This window comes from Pholcus phalangioides, unplaced genomic scaffold, assembly GCF_987345545.1.
Source record: "Pholcus phalangioides strain wild (caught in Gottingen) unplaced genomic scaffold, Ppha-v1.0 ptg000017l_1, whole genome shotgun sequence".
Lineage (NCBI taxonomy): Eukaryota > Metazoa > Arthropoda > Arachnida > Araneae > Pholcidae > Pholcus > Pholcus phalangioides.
In genome coordinates this window covers 61,955,219-61,970,678 of record NW_028301610.1, presented here as the reverse complement: position 1 = coordinate 61,970,678, position 15,460 = coordinate 61,955,219, and the positions used below count along the sequence as shown (strand labels likewise).

The 15,460-nt window shown below is 36.5% G+C and overlaps 1 protein-coding gene and 1 non-coding gene across 2 annotated transcripts; both read right to left on the bottom strand.

Moving 5' to 3' along the window:
* Positions 1-224: 224 nt before the first annotated feature.
* LOC149074474 (uncharacterized) lies at positions 225-3,634 on the bottom strand. Its single transcript, XM_089246961.1, has 2 exons — positions 3,350-3,634; positions 225-2,712 (listed from the first exon to the last, which is right to left on the bottom strand). The coding sequence occupies exons 1-2, from the start codon at positions 3,458-3,460 to the stop codon at positions 2,512-2,514; spliced, it is 312 nt and encodes a 103-aa protein (XP_089103087.1). The 5' UTR covers positions 3,461-3,634; the 3' UTR covers positions 225-2,511.
* Positions 3,635-6,771: 3,137 nt separating this feature from the next.
* On the bottom strand, positions 6,772-6,845 carry TRNAT-UGU (transfer RNA threonine (anticodon UGU)). Its single transcript has one exon. It is a non-coding gene; the product is annotated as a tRNA-Thr (tRNA).
* Positions 6,846-15,460: the final 8,615 nt, after the last annotated feature.

Below are 15,460 nucleotides of genomic sequence, written 5' to 3'. Positions count from 1 at the left end.
CTTAAACATTCATTTTTATTCGAAGATTCTTTAGAAATAAGCCAGAAAAAAAAAACAAACCAAGAATACGTAGATTAATTTTGAGGTTTGTTATGAAGCAAAGTGTGATCTATGTTCAAGATTATAAATATCATCAGGTTCATATTTTATTTAGGCTGGGGAGAAAAAATTCTATCCAATGTTTTTCACTACACACATGGAATTACACAAGAAATAAAACTTGCTAGAATTGAAAAACAATCTTTAATTGAACATTTGCATTAAACATGAATTCAACATCATTTTTCAGTTTCTCAGTCACAACGTCATTATATAGAACATAACTAACAACTACAGGAGTTGACACGACAAACCCCTTTAACCAAATTTCGTATGATTATGAAACTTCCATCTTCACACATAACACATAACCATCACACATAAACACATTTCTTTTTCAGTACTTAAATGCTCAGAGTGGAAAGAGTATCTAAGTTTTTTCATGAAAGCATGTGAGCAATATATATATATTCAGAACTTGATGGCAATTTTCTGTGAACGACTAAAATCATAACCACCATCATTTATGTATAACTTTTTTTAAAAAAAAAAAGGGAGGTGTAAAATGTACCAGTAATGAGACACTTATTTCAAAGATTTAAAAATAAAAAATGAATTTAAAGGTGAATTTGAAATTTTGAGCTGATAATGATGGATAAATGTTTGACTGATATTGAAAAGTAATTGAGTAAATATTATTTCAAGTTTCGGAGCTAATTAATTAAATGTTAAGTGGCCCATTACTTATACATTTACCGAACTTGATCAAAACAATCAAGTTTCCTCTTTGCACATTTTTCATTCCTAATTTTCCCTTTTTTCTTTGTCACCAAATCATTTTTATTCATACACAGATTTTTGAGTAAAATATTAGATGAAATCCATAAAAAATTATTGAGCAATATCAGCTTCCCTGTGACAACTACAACATTCATATACATTTCCTAAAATTTCAAACTCTTCCAAGGTGGTAAAAGCTGTGTTTACAAGAACTTCTCTATGCTTACTCTGATTATTATATATCATTTATTACTATATGTGATATGATTATTACTATGATTATCTGATTACTGTGATTACTTTGATAAATTCAGCAGTATCAGTAAAATGAGGGATATTTCTGTCTGGACCCAATATATTTAAAGCCTCGCAAACAAACTAATTGAAGACTGAGTACAAGTTTGATGTTTGTCTCTCTAAATTAAAAGGTCTGAGATTTTCATGTTAGCCCTCTTGCATATGAGACAACATTTGCAGAGTCTGTCATACAGTTGTTTCACTGATGCAAAAGATGCTGTACAAAAATTGTCAACTGAAACATCAAAGTTCAGGTAAAAATAGCACTTGCCATCATTTCTTTGATTCAACCAGTTATTTCTGATATTTTTTAACAAATACACACTATAACAAAAAATAGTGGTCTCGATGGACACCGAGGCTGGGGATACATATATAAATTCTTATGTGGCTTTATGAGCTAACAAGCTCATTGCTTTTCTATTGATAGCATTGTTATCAGTGACAACACCAATAACTGTGAAACCAATATTTTCTAAACCTAAAATAACTTAGGATAACATTACGTAACAATACGTGATTTATCTTGAACACAGGTAAAATATGCACAACTTCTTTAAAAGGGGACATTAGGCTGGAAACTATAAACACAAAAGCACTCTTCGCAGCTTCTTCTGTGTTGAAGGCCATGCCAACAACAGAACCTCCCTTATAATCAAATTAAGGTTTTATGTAAATTTCGTCAACAAGAAAAATAACTATCTGCATCAGAAATATATTTTGCTCTGACTTTTATGTACATCAAGAAATTTTGACTCACCTCCTCGGTTGGTGAAACTGGTAGTCGCTGACTAATTTTCCTCAAAGTTGATGGATGAGGCAGTATTATTTTATTGCTAGATCTTATAAATTTGTACACTTGTGGCGAAATTGAATGTAACAGAGTAGCAAATATATGATGTCATTAGAGTATTTAAAGTTGTTTTTTGCACGACTAATCTTAATTTGTTCCTCTATAAAATTTATCAGTAATTCATTTTCACCAGTCTTCAAAGAAGACAGAGCATCATTGAAGAAATCTATTTTAGAGGAATTTTTTCCTCACACATAGGATTCATACTTTTAAGTGTGTCTAATATATCAATTAAGTCATTGAAATTTGTGAACTTATATGGGAGGGTAAATTTTGTAATTCTTTTCAATGCAATACTTTTTAGATAAACAGAAACATTAAGATTACTTACAACCACTGAATGCGAAATCTGTGGGTATGGTTGTATATCCAAATGATAAACACAAAATTTTTCACTGATTCGACACTTCATAAAAATTGTCAAGACCAAATGTTTCAACACATCACTGTAGATCTTCCATACTGCTGATTTGTCTCTGCTGAGAAAATGTTGCTGCATCAGTCACACTTTCCTCAAGGGCCGTTTTTAAGCGTTCATTCTTTCAGTGTTTTTTGTAGTTTGGAGATAACCTTCGTTTAATAGGAAGTGTCATAGAAGTTGATGGATATCCTTCGAAGAGGCACGGCACAGCGTTCTTTCTTCTCTTAATTATCAACGGAGCTGTTAAAGTATTACCACTGTTTCTGTCAAAAGCTGAAGATTCTGTTAACAAATCCATGGCCAGAAAATGCAGTTCACATACCTAGACATAAAATAAGCATAATCAGACTGATGGCTATTGGTAATAACATGAAATTAATTTAGTCTCTGACCATTACTTGTTCTCCATAAGAGATGGGACAAATAATCTGCTGCTAAATTATATATAATATACTATTATTATAACTAGTTAAATACTAGTTCATAAATTATATGGTGCATTACTAGTTAGGAGTAAATAATGATTTACATTTCCTTGATTGGATATGAAATTGTAATTAATTAAAAACAAAAATCATTTGGTAATATTAATGTACTATGATGTATCATTGTCAAATTTTGTCAGTATCATGGCAATATCTCCCAATTACCAGTTTTACAATATCTATTGAAATAAAAAAATTCCATACTTAAAATTCAATATTTAAAATTACCAATAATTTCATTTAATTAAAAACACTAATTTCATTTACAATTGTGATGAATTTAGAGGAAATTAATATTCGGCCACGAAATATTTGATATCTGGCCAAAACATTATCTGAATATTTGGTACTCGGTTATTCCGCCGAATCACTATTTGTCCCATTTCTTCTTAATATCGGAGTTGATTTTTTTGCATTCCGTTGAATTTTTCTTAAAGAATAAAACAATATAATGTTTACGAAATGAGCACTTACACTATTGCGATCATTCGGTACGAAGTCCTTTCTTTGGATGGAATTCAACCACTTCTTCTTCAGATCTTCACATTTCGGAAAATAAAATACAGATACTTTTGGGTCAGACATATTTCTATAAAAAAATATCTAATCGACGACCACGTGCCTTCGTTAATGGCGATTTCTTGGGAGAAGCAGAGCGTGGATCGGGGGAGAATGCCGAGAAGAAGAAATTCTCTTTCTCGTTTAAGCCGGAGTGTGGTGACGTCACAGCATCGAAAATATCTCGGGCGAAGGCCTTCTCTCTAGAAGGTATTGGCCCAGGCGAGGCGTAAAGCTTTGTGTCGTGTAGTCATCAAGGGCACGCGAGTGGGCCTTCGGCTCCGAAAGCCCATATCGATGATGTTTCGTTGAATGGTTCGCACGCTGACACTTGTTGATGGCCCAGCATTGAAATCTGCAGCAATTTGCGGAAGGGTTGCACGTCTGTCACGTTTAATGATTCTCGTTGGTCCCGTTCTTGCATGATCTTTTTCCGGCCGCAGCGATGTCGTAGATTTAATTTTTTACCGGATTCCCGATATTCACGGTACACTCGTGAAATGGTCGTACATGAAAATCCAAATTTCATCGTTACCTCGGAGATGTCCCATATCTCGTGCGCCGACTATAACACCACGTTCAAACTCACTTAAATCTCGATAACCTGCCATTGTAGCAGCAGTAACCGATCTAACAACTATGCCAGACACTTGTTGTGTTATATAGGCGTTGCCGACCGCAAAACGCCGTACTCTGATTGGTTCCATATCTCCTTATTTGCATACGCATGCCTGTACCATTTTTTTTTTGGCTCTTCAGTTTATGTGCTAACAGAAATATAAAATGTCACCTTATCGATACAGACCAAACATAATACATTATTATTATAACACCTGTTTTCCATTTTTATATGTGAACAAATTTAATTTTAATATTTGCAAATTTAGCTTGCATATATGATCAACTCGCTATCTTTACACACAGCCGGAACTGGGGGGGGGGTAATTGCCCGGGCGGCAAAATTTAGGGGTTGCAATTTTCAGTGCTAAAAAACACCGTTATAAAATTATCTAATTTTACAGTTGTAGAGGCGGCAAAATTATGTTTGCCCCGGGGAACAAAAATCCTAGTTACGGCCCTGTGAGTACATATTTTACAACGAGGTCGGTCATAGGATTTTTTCTCCCAAAGCCTCGAGTATGTATAAAACATCAATAATCATTTAAAATGATTGAAATGTCATTTTATGAAAACTAAACAGCCACCGACGGGTTTCGAACCCATGATCTCTTGTTTACTAGACAGGCGCCCTCGATGCCGCTGAAAATGTGTATGTTTGGAGTTTGTTGTATTTATTTCAATAGTATTTAGAAGACACCAACGAATAAGGCAAATACACAAAAAATAATAAAAGTCCTAATGCATTTCAACACCAATGGGTGCCGTCTTCAGAGGAAAAATTTAACCACTAGTTTCGCTGACCGAGTTTCCCATTTTGGGTTGAATACCAAATCTTCACGCTCGGTTGCTCAGCGGAAGAAGTACGTCTGTTCACTTCAAACGTCGTGGTCAGAATGAAGCTGTGAGCCTTCGTGAGATACTAATGCAGCGTCCTGATTGGATCTTTGCGGAATAGTGCTATCCGATTGGTCCATTCGAATTCCCGCTCAAAATGAATTTAAGCCATGGTGTTGCGATCGGGGGGTGTAGATTTATTATCGTTCACTAGTATATTTTTGAAGGCCCGAATATATGTGCCTTCGTAGAAATCTAGATCAACAGTGTGAAAAACTCTCGCTTCTTGAAATTTGAATTTGTGGCCTTCTTGCCAACAGTGAGTGGCGATGGTCGATTTTTCACATTCCTGATTCTTAACACAGCGAGCGTGTTCATTTAATCTTGCTTTTATGGGTCTCCTTGTCTGTCCTATATAACCAAGAGAGCAATCACCACATGGAATGTAATAAATGCCCCATTGTTTATTCTGCGGTATAGCACCTTTAGGGGGCATGAAACTAAAGTTTTTAGTGGGCACATCTATGGTTGTTAGATTAAACTTTTTAAGAATCGGTTTGATCTTCAGAGAGAGTATATACAGTGAGAGCGGGAATTACAAGAAAATTCGAATGGACCAATCGGATAGCACTATTCCGCAAAGGTCCAATCAGGACGCTGCATTAGTATCTCACGAAGGCTCACAGCTTCATTCTGACCACGACGTTTGAAGTGAACAGACGTACTTCTTCCGCTGAGCAACCGAGCGTGAAGATTTGGTATTCAACCCAAAATGGGAAACTCGGTCAGCGAAACTAGTGGTTAAATTTTCCTCTGAAGACGGCACCCATTGGTGTTGAAATGCATTAGGACTTTTATTATTTTTTGTGTATTTGCCTTATTCGTTGGTGTCTTCTAAATATTCTTGGGCAAAGTGGATCAACTCTTCTATATTTCAATAGTGCTGCAAAGAATAGTTCGCGGCGCAGCTGCTCTGACATTCCAATATACAGGGTGATTATAAAAAAACTATCCCGACATATGGACCCCTAACTATCATACCATTCATAGAAACTGAATGAAATTTTGGCATAAGGTATTTTGATGTATGCGCTCAAGAATGATATGGAAAACAACAGTGTCACTCTTACAGTTACGGTTACAGTGAGAAAATTTCGAAAATATCAAATGGCAACACCAAGTTTTTTGTATTGGAATGTGATCTCCAATGTGAAAAACCCTAAATAGCGTTCGAACGGCAACTGTAGCATGAAAATCACCGGCGGTAGATAGGCTAAAAGTGAGGACAACCAATAAGGACAGAGAAGCAGCATAAAATGAAGCATTTTATTGTGTTTCACAAATTTTCCACATGACCTTGTGGAGGACTAATCAGGCTGGGATCTCAGCCGAAGAAACGGTGTGAAACGAACATTAATGCTCTGGTGCACGGCAAAGTCCTTTTTACTTTTTCCGTGCCTAGCTCTGGGGATTTTCGTGCTACAGGTGCCATTCCAACGCTATTTAGTTTTTTTCAGTAGGGAGATCGCATTCCAATACAAAAAACTTGGTGTTGCCATTTGATATTTTCACACTGTAACCGTAACTGTTAGAGTGACACTGTTGTTTTCCATATCATTCTTGAGCGCATACCTCAAAATACCTTATGCCAAAATGTCATTCAGTTTCTGTGAATGGTATGATAGTTAGGGGCCCATATGTCGGGATAGTTTTTTTTATAATCACCCCGTATACAAACACCTATGAGATTCGTACTCATGTTCTGTTTAGAAGCCAAGCGTTTGAACCAACTAAGGAGCGAAAAACGTTTGTATTTGCTCTTTATGACGGAATTTCGATAATGTAACAGTTCGCGATGCATTTGCACTGACATGAAACTAAACAGGCACCAACGGGATTCGAACCCATGATCTCCTGTTTACAAGACAGGTGCTTTAAGCAACTAAGCCACGGCGCCCTCAATGCCGAGGAAAATGTGCATGTTTGCAGTTTGTTGTATTTATTTCAATAGTGCTGCGAAGAAGAGTTCGCGACGCAGCTGCCCTGACATTCCAATATATACAAACACATATGACATTCGTACTCATGATCTTCTGTTTAGAAATAACGCGTTTCAACCAACGAAGCCAGAAGGACCACTTCTGAGAGGTAAACGATTCGCTACGTATTTGCTCTTCATGACGTAATTTCGGTTATGCAACAAAAACAACAGTTCGCGATGCAGTTGCACTGACATGAAAATTAAACAAGTACCTACCGGATTAGAACCCATTGATACCCTATTTACTAGACAAGCGCTTTAACCAACTAAGCCACGGCGCCCACGCTACCGCGGAAATGTGTATGTTTGCAGTTTGTTGAATTTATTTCAATAGTGCAGCAAAGAAGAGTTCGCGATGCCGCTGCTCTGACATTCCAATATATACAAACACCTATGAGATTCGTACTCAAGTTCTGTTTAAAAGCCAAGCGTTTGAACCAACTAAGGACCGAAAAACGTTTATATTTGCTCTTCATGACGTAATTTAGGTAATGCAATAAAAGCAACAGTTCGCGATGCTTTTGCACTGACATGGAAACTAAACAGGCACCGACGGGATTCGAACCCATGATTTCCTGTTTACTAGACAGGCGCTTTAACCTGTGCAACAAAAGAACAGATCGCATCGCAGCTGTTCTGACATGCGAATATAAAAAGACACCGATGACGCGATCAGATATGTACTCATGATCTGTTTAAAAGCCACGCCTTTGATTATTATTTATTTAATTATTATTTATTTAATTATAATTTATAATTATTGATTTATTTTATTCTTCGTGATTTAGTGCTGAGCATTCTATTTTACGTAATTTTTTCGTATAATCTCTTACGTATATTTTGCATAGTAATGTATTTTACATTATTTTAATTTCCAGTTAACGTTTCTCATTTTCCTATTTTTAAGTATTATTATTATCTAGCTTTAGCAATAGTGTTAGTATGCCTCGACCTCGACTAGTGTTGTGTAGAGCTTGCGACGGGAGGTTTCCCTGGTCTAGGGGTATAGTAGCTGATAGTTTCAATTGTAAAGGGTGCTTGGATAGGAAAAGGCTGGAACTCGAGGTCGAAGCTTTACGGGTAAAAGTTAGGGTGCTAGAGGGCCCGGTTCTAACGGAACCTCTGGTCGTCGAGCCACCTGTTGATGAAGAAGCAATCTCCACGAGCAACGACAGTTTAGAGGGCGAATGGGTGGTCGTGGATGAGGTGGAGGGGGATAGTGATAGGGGATTAATCATCGGCGATTCTATGGTTAGGGAACTTGGGAACCGAGTGTGTAGGGATTTTCGGGGTTTCGAGCGCTGTTGTCTTCCTGGGCGGAAGATTGGCAACGTTCGAGACGTTTTTCATCGCCGAAAGTTGCCCTTGCGGGTGATTCTGTGGGTGGGAACAAATCAGGTAGGAGCGAATATTAGTGAGTCTCTGTCAGAGTACCGGGATTTACTATTATCGGCTAGGGAGGGGGGTTCAGATGTGGCAGTGATTCCAGTGCTGCCAAGGGGTAGTAGGGGATCACACCGAGCTTGCTTTCGCTTCTCGGTGTTGAACGCTATGTATGGTCGAATCCATGGCTCCTGAGTAAACTCGATAGCACGTTGAACACCCGTCAGCTTCATCCCCAGCGAGGTGTATAATTTTAAACATCGGTAGTGGATGACGTATGAAGTTTTATTCATCAGATTCGGAGCGATCTTTTTAGATGGTAGTAGGGGGAGATTTAGCGGTTCTGGTGCACAATAGGCCTGCCCACGAGAACAATGGGTGCTGCCCTTTGCTGCCACGCGATAAGGGATGCTGCTGCCCCGCGATAAGAGAATGAGGGACACTAGATGGCGCTGTGATCTTTACTGTTTTTAGGGGGGGGTCATTATTAAATTAAAATTGTTTATGTCACGTCAGGGATCTTTCCTAAATTAATTTTTTTATTGGGGGTTGTTCTTAAATTAAATTTTTTTTATGTTACTCTGACTAAAAAGTTTTCTTAGAAGTTTCAAACGCTAAGAGGGAATTATCGTTTTTTAACTTTCCCGTCGGAGCCGTTCTTACTTTTTTTATATCAGTTTTTTCAATCTCAACAATGACGTCACCCTGTGTATACCGAAGCTAACGAGAAAGAGAGGGCTATGGCACTCGAAAGTCACGTGATCAACTGGGTTCTACTTTTTTCTCAATCATCCTAGAAAGTTAAAGCTAATGACGAAAATTAAAGTTTCCAACATCATTAAATTATCGCATGACGTCACATTTTCTAAGAGGGATCGTTCTTAAATTATCGTTTTCTCTAACTTACTTTTTTTTTTTTTTCCAAACAGGTTTGATGAGGGCTTAAATTATGTTTTAAAATAAAAAAAATTATCGTGTTTAGCAAATACGATACCAAGGAACCTTTCCCAAATTAAATTTATTTTGTCACATTTTCTGAGGTAGTTATTCTAAAAGGGATCGTCATTAGATTGTCGTTTGGAATTTTCCTTTCTATCCCAAGTGATGAGATTCTGTTCAAAGAGGGGTCATTCCTAAATCATAGTTTGGATTTTTTTTTTTCCTATCCCCATATTCAAATCTGACGTGATGCGATTTTCCACAAGCTCGTTTATAAATCAGCTAGTGAAAATGCATGTATAACAAGTTCTTAAGGAACAATTTATTTGAATATAGCACCACTTTATTTCGTATACGTCCTTCCAAAATTATCGTTTTCAATAATACACTCCGTAATGGGATTTTTTTTTCAAAGAGGGATTGTATCATTCGGAAAACTTTTTTTTTTTTGTGAAATTTGTCACAACTCTGACGTCACATCCAATCAGTTTCATGTCCATGACGTCAGGTTTTCACAAGGGTCGTTCTTGAATTATCGTTTACACGTCATTAAATTATCGTTCGGGTAAACTTTTCATGCTCTGACATGTTTTTACCATCCTGTAACTTTTCTGGAAATATGAGTTCTTTTACCTAACTGAGAGAATTTTCCGAGCTGTAAAATAAAAGAGCTGCCGCGCAAATGAATTACAAAGTCTTTTCTACAAATCAAGTTTTCATTTATTCAATATTTTAAATAATTTTCTTCAATCATGCATTTCAAATTTTCGTAATTAATCAAGCAATTTTCCGCGACGTTATGATTTTCCACTAGAATTTCAGCGATGTCATGAAAGTCAAGGCATGATCGTAATATTTGTAATAATGTTAAGTTATCAAGCAACTGTAGCCATTCGTGCCCAGCTGATAGCCCATAGCGCATCCACGACAACTAAACATTTTTTCCCATACGAAATCATATCTTCTTTTTAACTTCAGACTATAGCATCGATAATGTAGAACTTGTGTTCATCACTTTAGCTTGATTTTTTCTTTTACGCCAACTCTTCTACTATTTTTTCCAATGACATCCTCTCTAATGTGTTCTGGTTACAGTAACATAAAGTTAGTTTTCGTTGGAAAAACTATAAATTGCGAAGGAAGGAGGAAAAGCTCCAATGCAATTCTTCCATCTACTGAGATATCACACTTAGTACGAGAAGAGGTTAAATATATGTCGAACCAGCATAAAAAACTCTTGATCAGTATAGTTCATTCTTTCTTAATAGTCAACCAGCAGGCAGACTTTCTAGCTTTCATACAAAATAGTAATTTTTTCAGCATGCATTTGTTAATCTTAAAGAAACCCCCGCGACGTTTCAGTGGTCTCACAGTCAAATAGTGTGATAAGACAAAATATTTTATCCGAATTTATATGATTTCATGAAGTAACAAAACATTAAAGGTAATCTTTCAACGAAGAGTCGAGAATCACTTACCATGGTGGATACTCATTCATCGTTTATTGAGAGCATGCAAAAGAGTTAGCTTACAGCGTTTAGTACTAGCTTCAATCTTTTACCTGCAAACTTGCGCATTTGTGAACATCGGGGAAAAAATAACAGCGATGAAGAAGATGCTATAGAAACAATAAAATCAAAAAGATAGTAATACCATGAGGCTATGAAATACTTTTAACATATATATTTATTTTTATTGATTATTCTAGATAATTTCTTTGAATCGTATCATCTTCCACACAACTCAACATCATCATCACCATGATTCATTAGTGGATCTCCATTTGGATTTGCCCGCAAGTTTCCATCCGCAAGAAGTTCTGGGTACAGCTGTGAATCTGATAATATCGGGGAAGTCGCCTCTGATGGTGAACTTGAGATGTCGATTAAAAGGACTTCATTGGCTGATTCACGATTACACGCCCAATCTCGAACCCGTTGTTGAGTCTAAAAAATGAAACATTTGGGAAAAAAACCATTTAATTAAAAAAAAATAGTTTAAGTATTAAATAATTTAAAGAATAATTTTGCTCTTTTCGAGTTTTCATACAAAAGATTTCAATTTTAGTGATGAGGATTATATAGACAACCGAAGAAAAGAACTTTTATTTATTTTTTGTTCCCCTATGAGATCACAAAACAGTTTATGAAACTATGACGGTGAAACTGAATAAATCATGCCGATCAAGACACGTGTTGCACTTCGATAGTATGTTTAAAATGTTGATACTAATAGGAAAACAAAAATATTTTTTAGCATCGATTTTTATTTTTCTATTCAGCATAAAAATAGTTTAAACCAAATTAAGTGTCAGGAATATTATGTTTATTACAACTGACTACGTTTGAGACACTTTTAAAAATAGAGCAGTCTATACAAAACGTATGGTTTTAATCATAATTCAGAGATATTTTTGAGCTATTACGCATTATTTCCTCGAAATTAGCTTATTTTTATACTTTCGCTGAACATGTATACTGAAAAACTAATGTATATAGTCATTTTTATACACTACGTGGCTATACTAGTTGTCAATGCAATGAATATGCTAAATATTTTCTGAAATATGTTAGTTTTTATGAAACAATACATGAACTTTGACAGAAAAGAATTTCAATATTTTATATTTAAACAGTTGTTAAATGCAACTGAACATACAGCCAGTTCATTGCACAGTTAGTATCATCTGAAACCACGACTAAAAATTTCATTAAAATATCGAACACACTTTTGAGGAAATGAGTTTTGCGCGCAGTGTAGTTACGAAAAACACGAATCTTCATGAAATACGTTTAAAAATTAGTTGAGATCTATACTCCGATTGAATTGACGCAACTAGAATTTTTTTTTCAACACTTCACCTGTATAAGAATAAAATAGTTACGTATTTCTATGAAAAAGAAAAGAATCGTCAATTTCTATGAAATTCGTCATTTGAAGATAGTCTGCAACCTTAAGTTCAGATCGAGAAACGTTCATAACGTTATATAGATCGCTAATAAATGAGAGATGCACATCACACACGGTTCTTATTTTTACCTTTAAAACCAAAAACGATCCAAACTCTCTTGGATAATTTTAACCGCTTGATGGGTGTACATCATTCTTCACGCATATTTAAAATGCAGGTTTAACACTCCAATAAAGCCGAAACCACTGATAATTTTTTTTATACTATTCCAAATTTTTAAATTTTCATGGCAAGAAAGGACTGAATTTTTTATAATCAGGGACTAATTCAACCTCAGGCGAAATGACCAAGACAGTCAAAATTAACAGGAAAAAAATATATAATAATTGTTTGATTTCACAATAAGAATCGATAAAACAGAATAAATTGAAAACTACTTACATCAATTTTCCTTTTTTACGTTGATGAATTTCCCTCCTCAGGAGACCTTTTCATAGATGACTGGGCATTCCCTTCCAAGGCATCACACATCTCATGTAAGGATTCTATGCTCATTTCAAACTGAGCGAAGTCATTGAGTAAATCACACTCTTGCTGCATATTGTAAAAAAACCTAGAAAAATTCAGCTGAAATGTGAAGAAAATCGCTGTCACAGTGAGGTGAGTATCCCGACGTGCTCTTGGTATTTAAACTCTCTTATCATTCAATGACGCATCATGACAAGTAACGCGGGTAAAAGAATGAATACGGAAAGCCGTGACGGGGATTACAACATAATTTCAATTAGCAACTTCTTATCAAAAATATACTTCGAATCAATTTCACTCTGTCTTTTGAAAATATCACTATCTTCATAAATCCGTAATTGAAATAATTCAACCTCTCATAAGAAAGTCGCAACCAGACATGAAAAAAAGTTCTTTCGACTCCATTCTTGAATTGCCATATGAAATAGTTGCATATCACCCGACACATGCGAGAACACTATGTATCGATCAGATATTCAGAGACCCTCGCGAAGAATGGTAATGAAAATTTTAACAACTTTGAAGCTCAACGTGAAGAAAATCCCTCTTACTTGCGTCACTCAGATCACTGTATAGACTTTTTTTTTCTTCACATCTCTGTCTCTACACTCCACAAGCCAATATAGCGCTTTTTTTTTATAATTAATTTTTTTTTTTTCTGTTTAAACATTTTTTTAAATTTTTTTATAGTTTCAAACTCTTTTCCAGATCTAGTTATTACATTTTAACCACTCCCAAAACGCTAAAACTTTAGCTAAAGCACAATGGCTCAGCTGCTTTGGGTGACACGAACATGAAACCAGACGAAACATTCATCAGGGAATCTAATAGTATATGGGATCGAAGACCGAATTGCCGTTGCAAAGTTTTCGCTTTTTTTCTTCGCCCTTCACGAAAATCGTATGATAATTTTCATCTATCCGGGTAACGTCTGCTACAACCATCTCGTACGGGTTAAAATCCAAATACCAGACAAGGTTGTGCATGTTTCCACACACCCATGAAACCTGGGAGAATTCTCCATCACTTAAATCGTGAACACTAAATGACGCTTTACAAATGCTATGATATGTCTCATCTGTTTCCAAGTTAAAAAAACTTAATTCCTTAATAATAAATTCTCGTAAACTTAACCTATAACCCTAGTCATCTAACACGCATGCCATAGCAAACAGGAAGAAATTTACTTACTCATAGAGTGTAGCGACAGAGATGGAAAATCTAAGTACACTAGCTGGAATCAAACGAAAGAAATGAGGTGATTACAGTTTATCAGACACCAGTTCAAATAAACTTAGATTAGACCAAGTTGAGGATTTCCGCTCGTATAGAATTATGCTAAAATATCAAAGTTCAACTAATTTGGGGGGGGGAGGGGGTGATGTGTTACGCCGCGATTGCAGCCGTAGTTAACATGGCAACCTAAATGGCTCAGAATAGAGGCACTAGTTAGTCAGCCACATGAGTGTTTGCCCATCCTTACGCCTCTTCTTTGATTCATATACCAATGTGTGTGATAATCAAGTGAAACCAACAGCTCCATGATATGCAACCCATGTTCATGAAGTGAGGGGTGCTAAACCGAGATACTTTTAAATAGTCAAAAGTGGGTGATAAGAGGATCGAATAATAAGAGTGAGTTGTTATCTTGAACGTACTCATGCAATCCCTTCTCTTTAGATTTTCCAACACACATGATGTGTAGTATGTATAGAGTATGTACAGAGACACATACATAAGCTCATTGCGAACAACCGAGAGTACGTTATGAATTAAGCTACAAGTTCTTTAGGGAGGACAAGGCTGATGTGCCATATCAATCATTACCCCATAAAAAAAAAAGAAAAAAAAGAACCTCCCTTCACACCAATTCTTTATACACTTTATTCTCTTCGCCTCATATACAAGCTAGCAAAAAGGAATTCATTAAAATTCATGCAAACATTCATGCATGAATTTTAATGGAATAGTCCAGTACCTCGTGAAATTTCGCGGGTATCCGAAAAAATTCAACTCGTGGGTAGTGCTATAAAAACCCGGAAACAGCGCACGCATCTGTCATTTTCGAGATGGCTTCTTTCTATCTCACTTTACCCAGCGATGCCTCCATGGACTTTTTTCCAGACAACACGCTCTCGAATTTCGTGGTTAAACTCCCAAATACCCTGGAGTTCGAAGTCGCACTGTCAGAGATAATTTATCCCCATTCGTTCCACAACATCACTAAAGAGACAAACACTTTCGAATTCGATGTCGGTAACAAGGTAATGAAGACCGATCGCATAGCCCCGGGTTTCTACGAGACGACCCCTGAACTGATCAAAGCCATATCCACTCAAAATTTTCAAGACAAGATCGGTGTGACGTACAACAAAGTCACGAAAAAAGTGAAGGTGAACCTCAAGAAAGACGCCAAGCTCAAACTCAGACACGGCATAGCTGAAAACTTGGGTTTCGAGCCCGGCCTGATAGAGGGCCCGACCATCGTCGACGGCCCTTTCACAGCGGATCCTAAATTGGACTTTCATCTCTTGTACGTGTACTGCAACCTGATTGAACCTCAGGTCGTGGGTAACACCTACGCCCGCTACTGAGAATCGTGAAAACTAGCGGTCAAGATGGGGATATAGTCAGCGTGTCTTTCGAACGTGCCCATTACATGCCGATAGCCAGAAAGAGTTTCGACATCGCTCACATGTGTTTAAGGACGCACATGGGCAAGTTTTTCACATTTCAACGTGGAAAGGTGATAGTGAAACTACACTTTAGA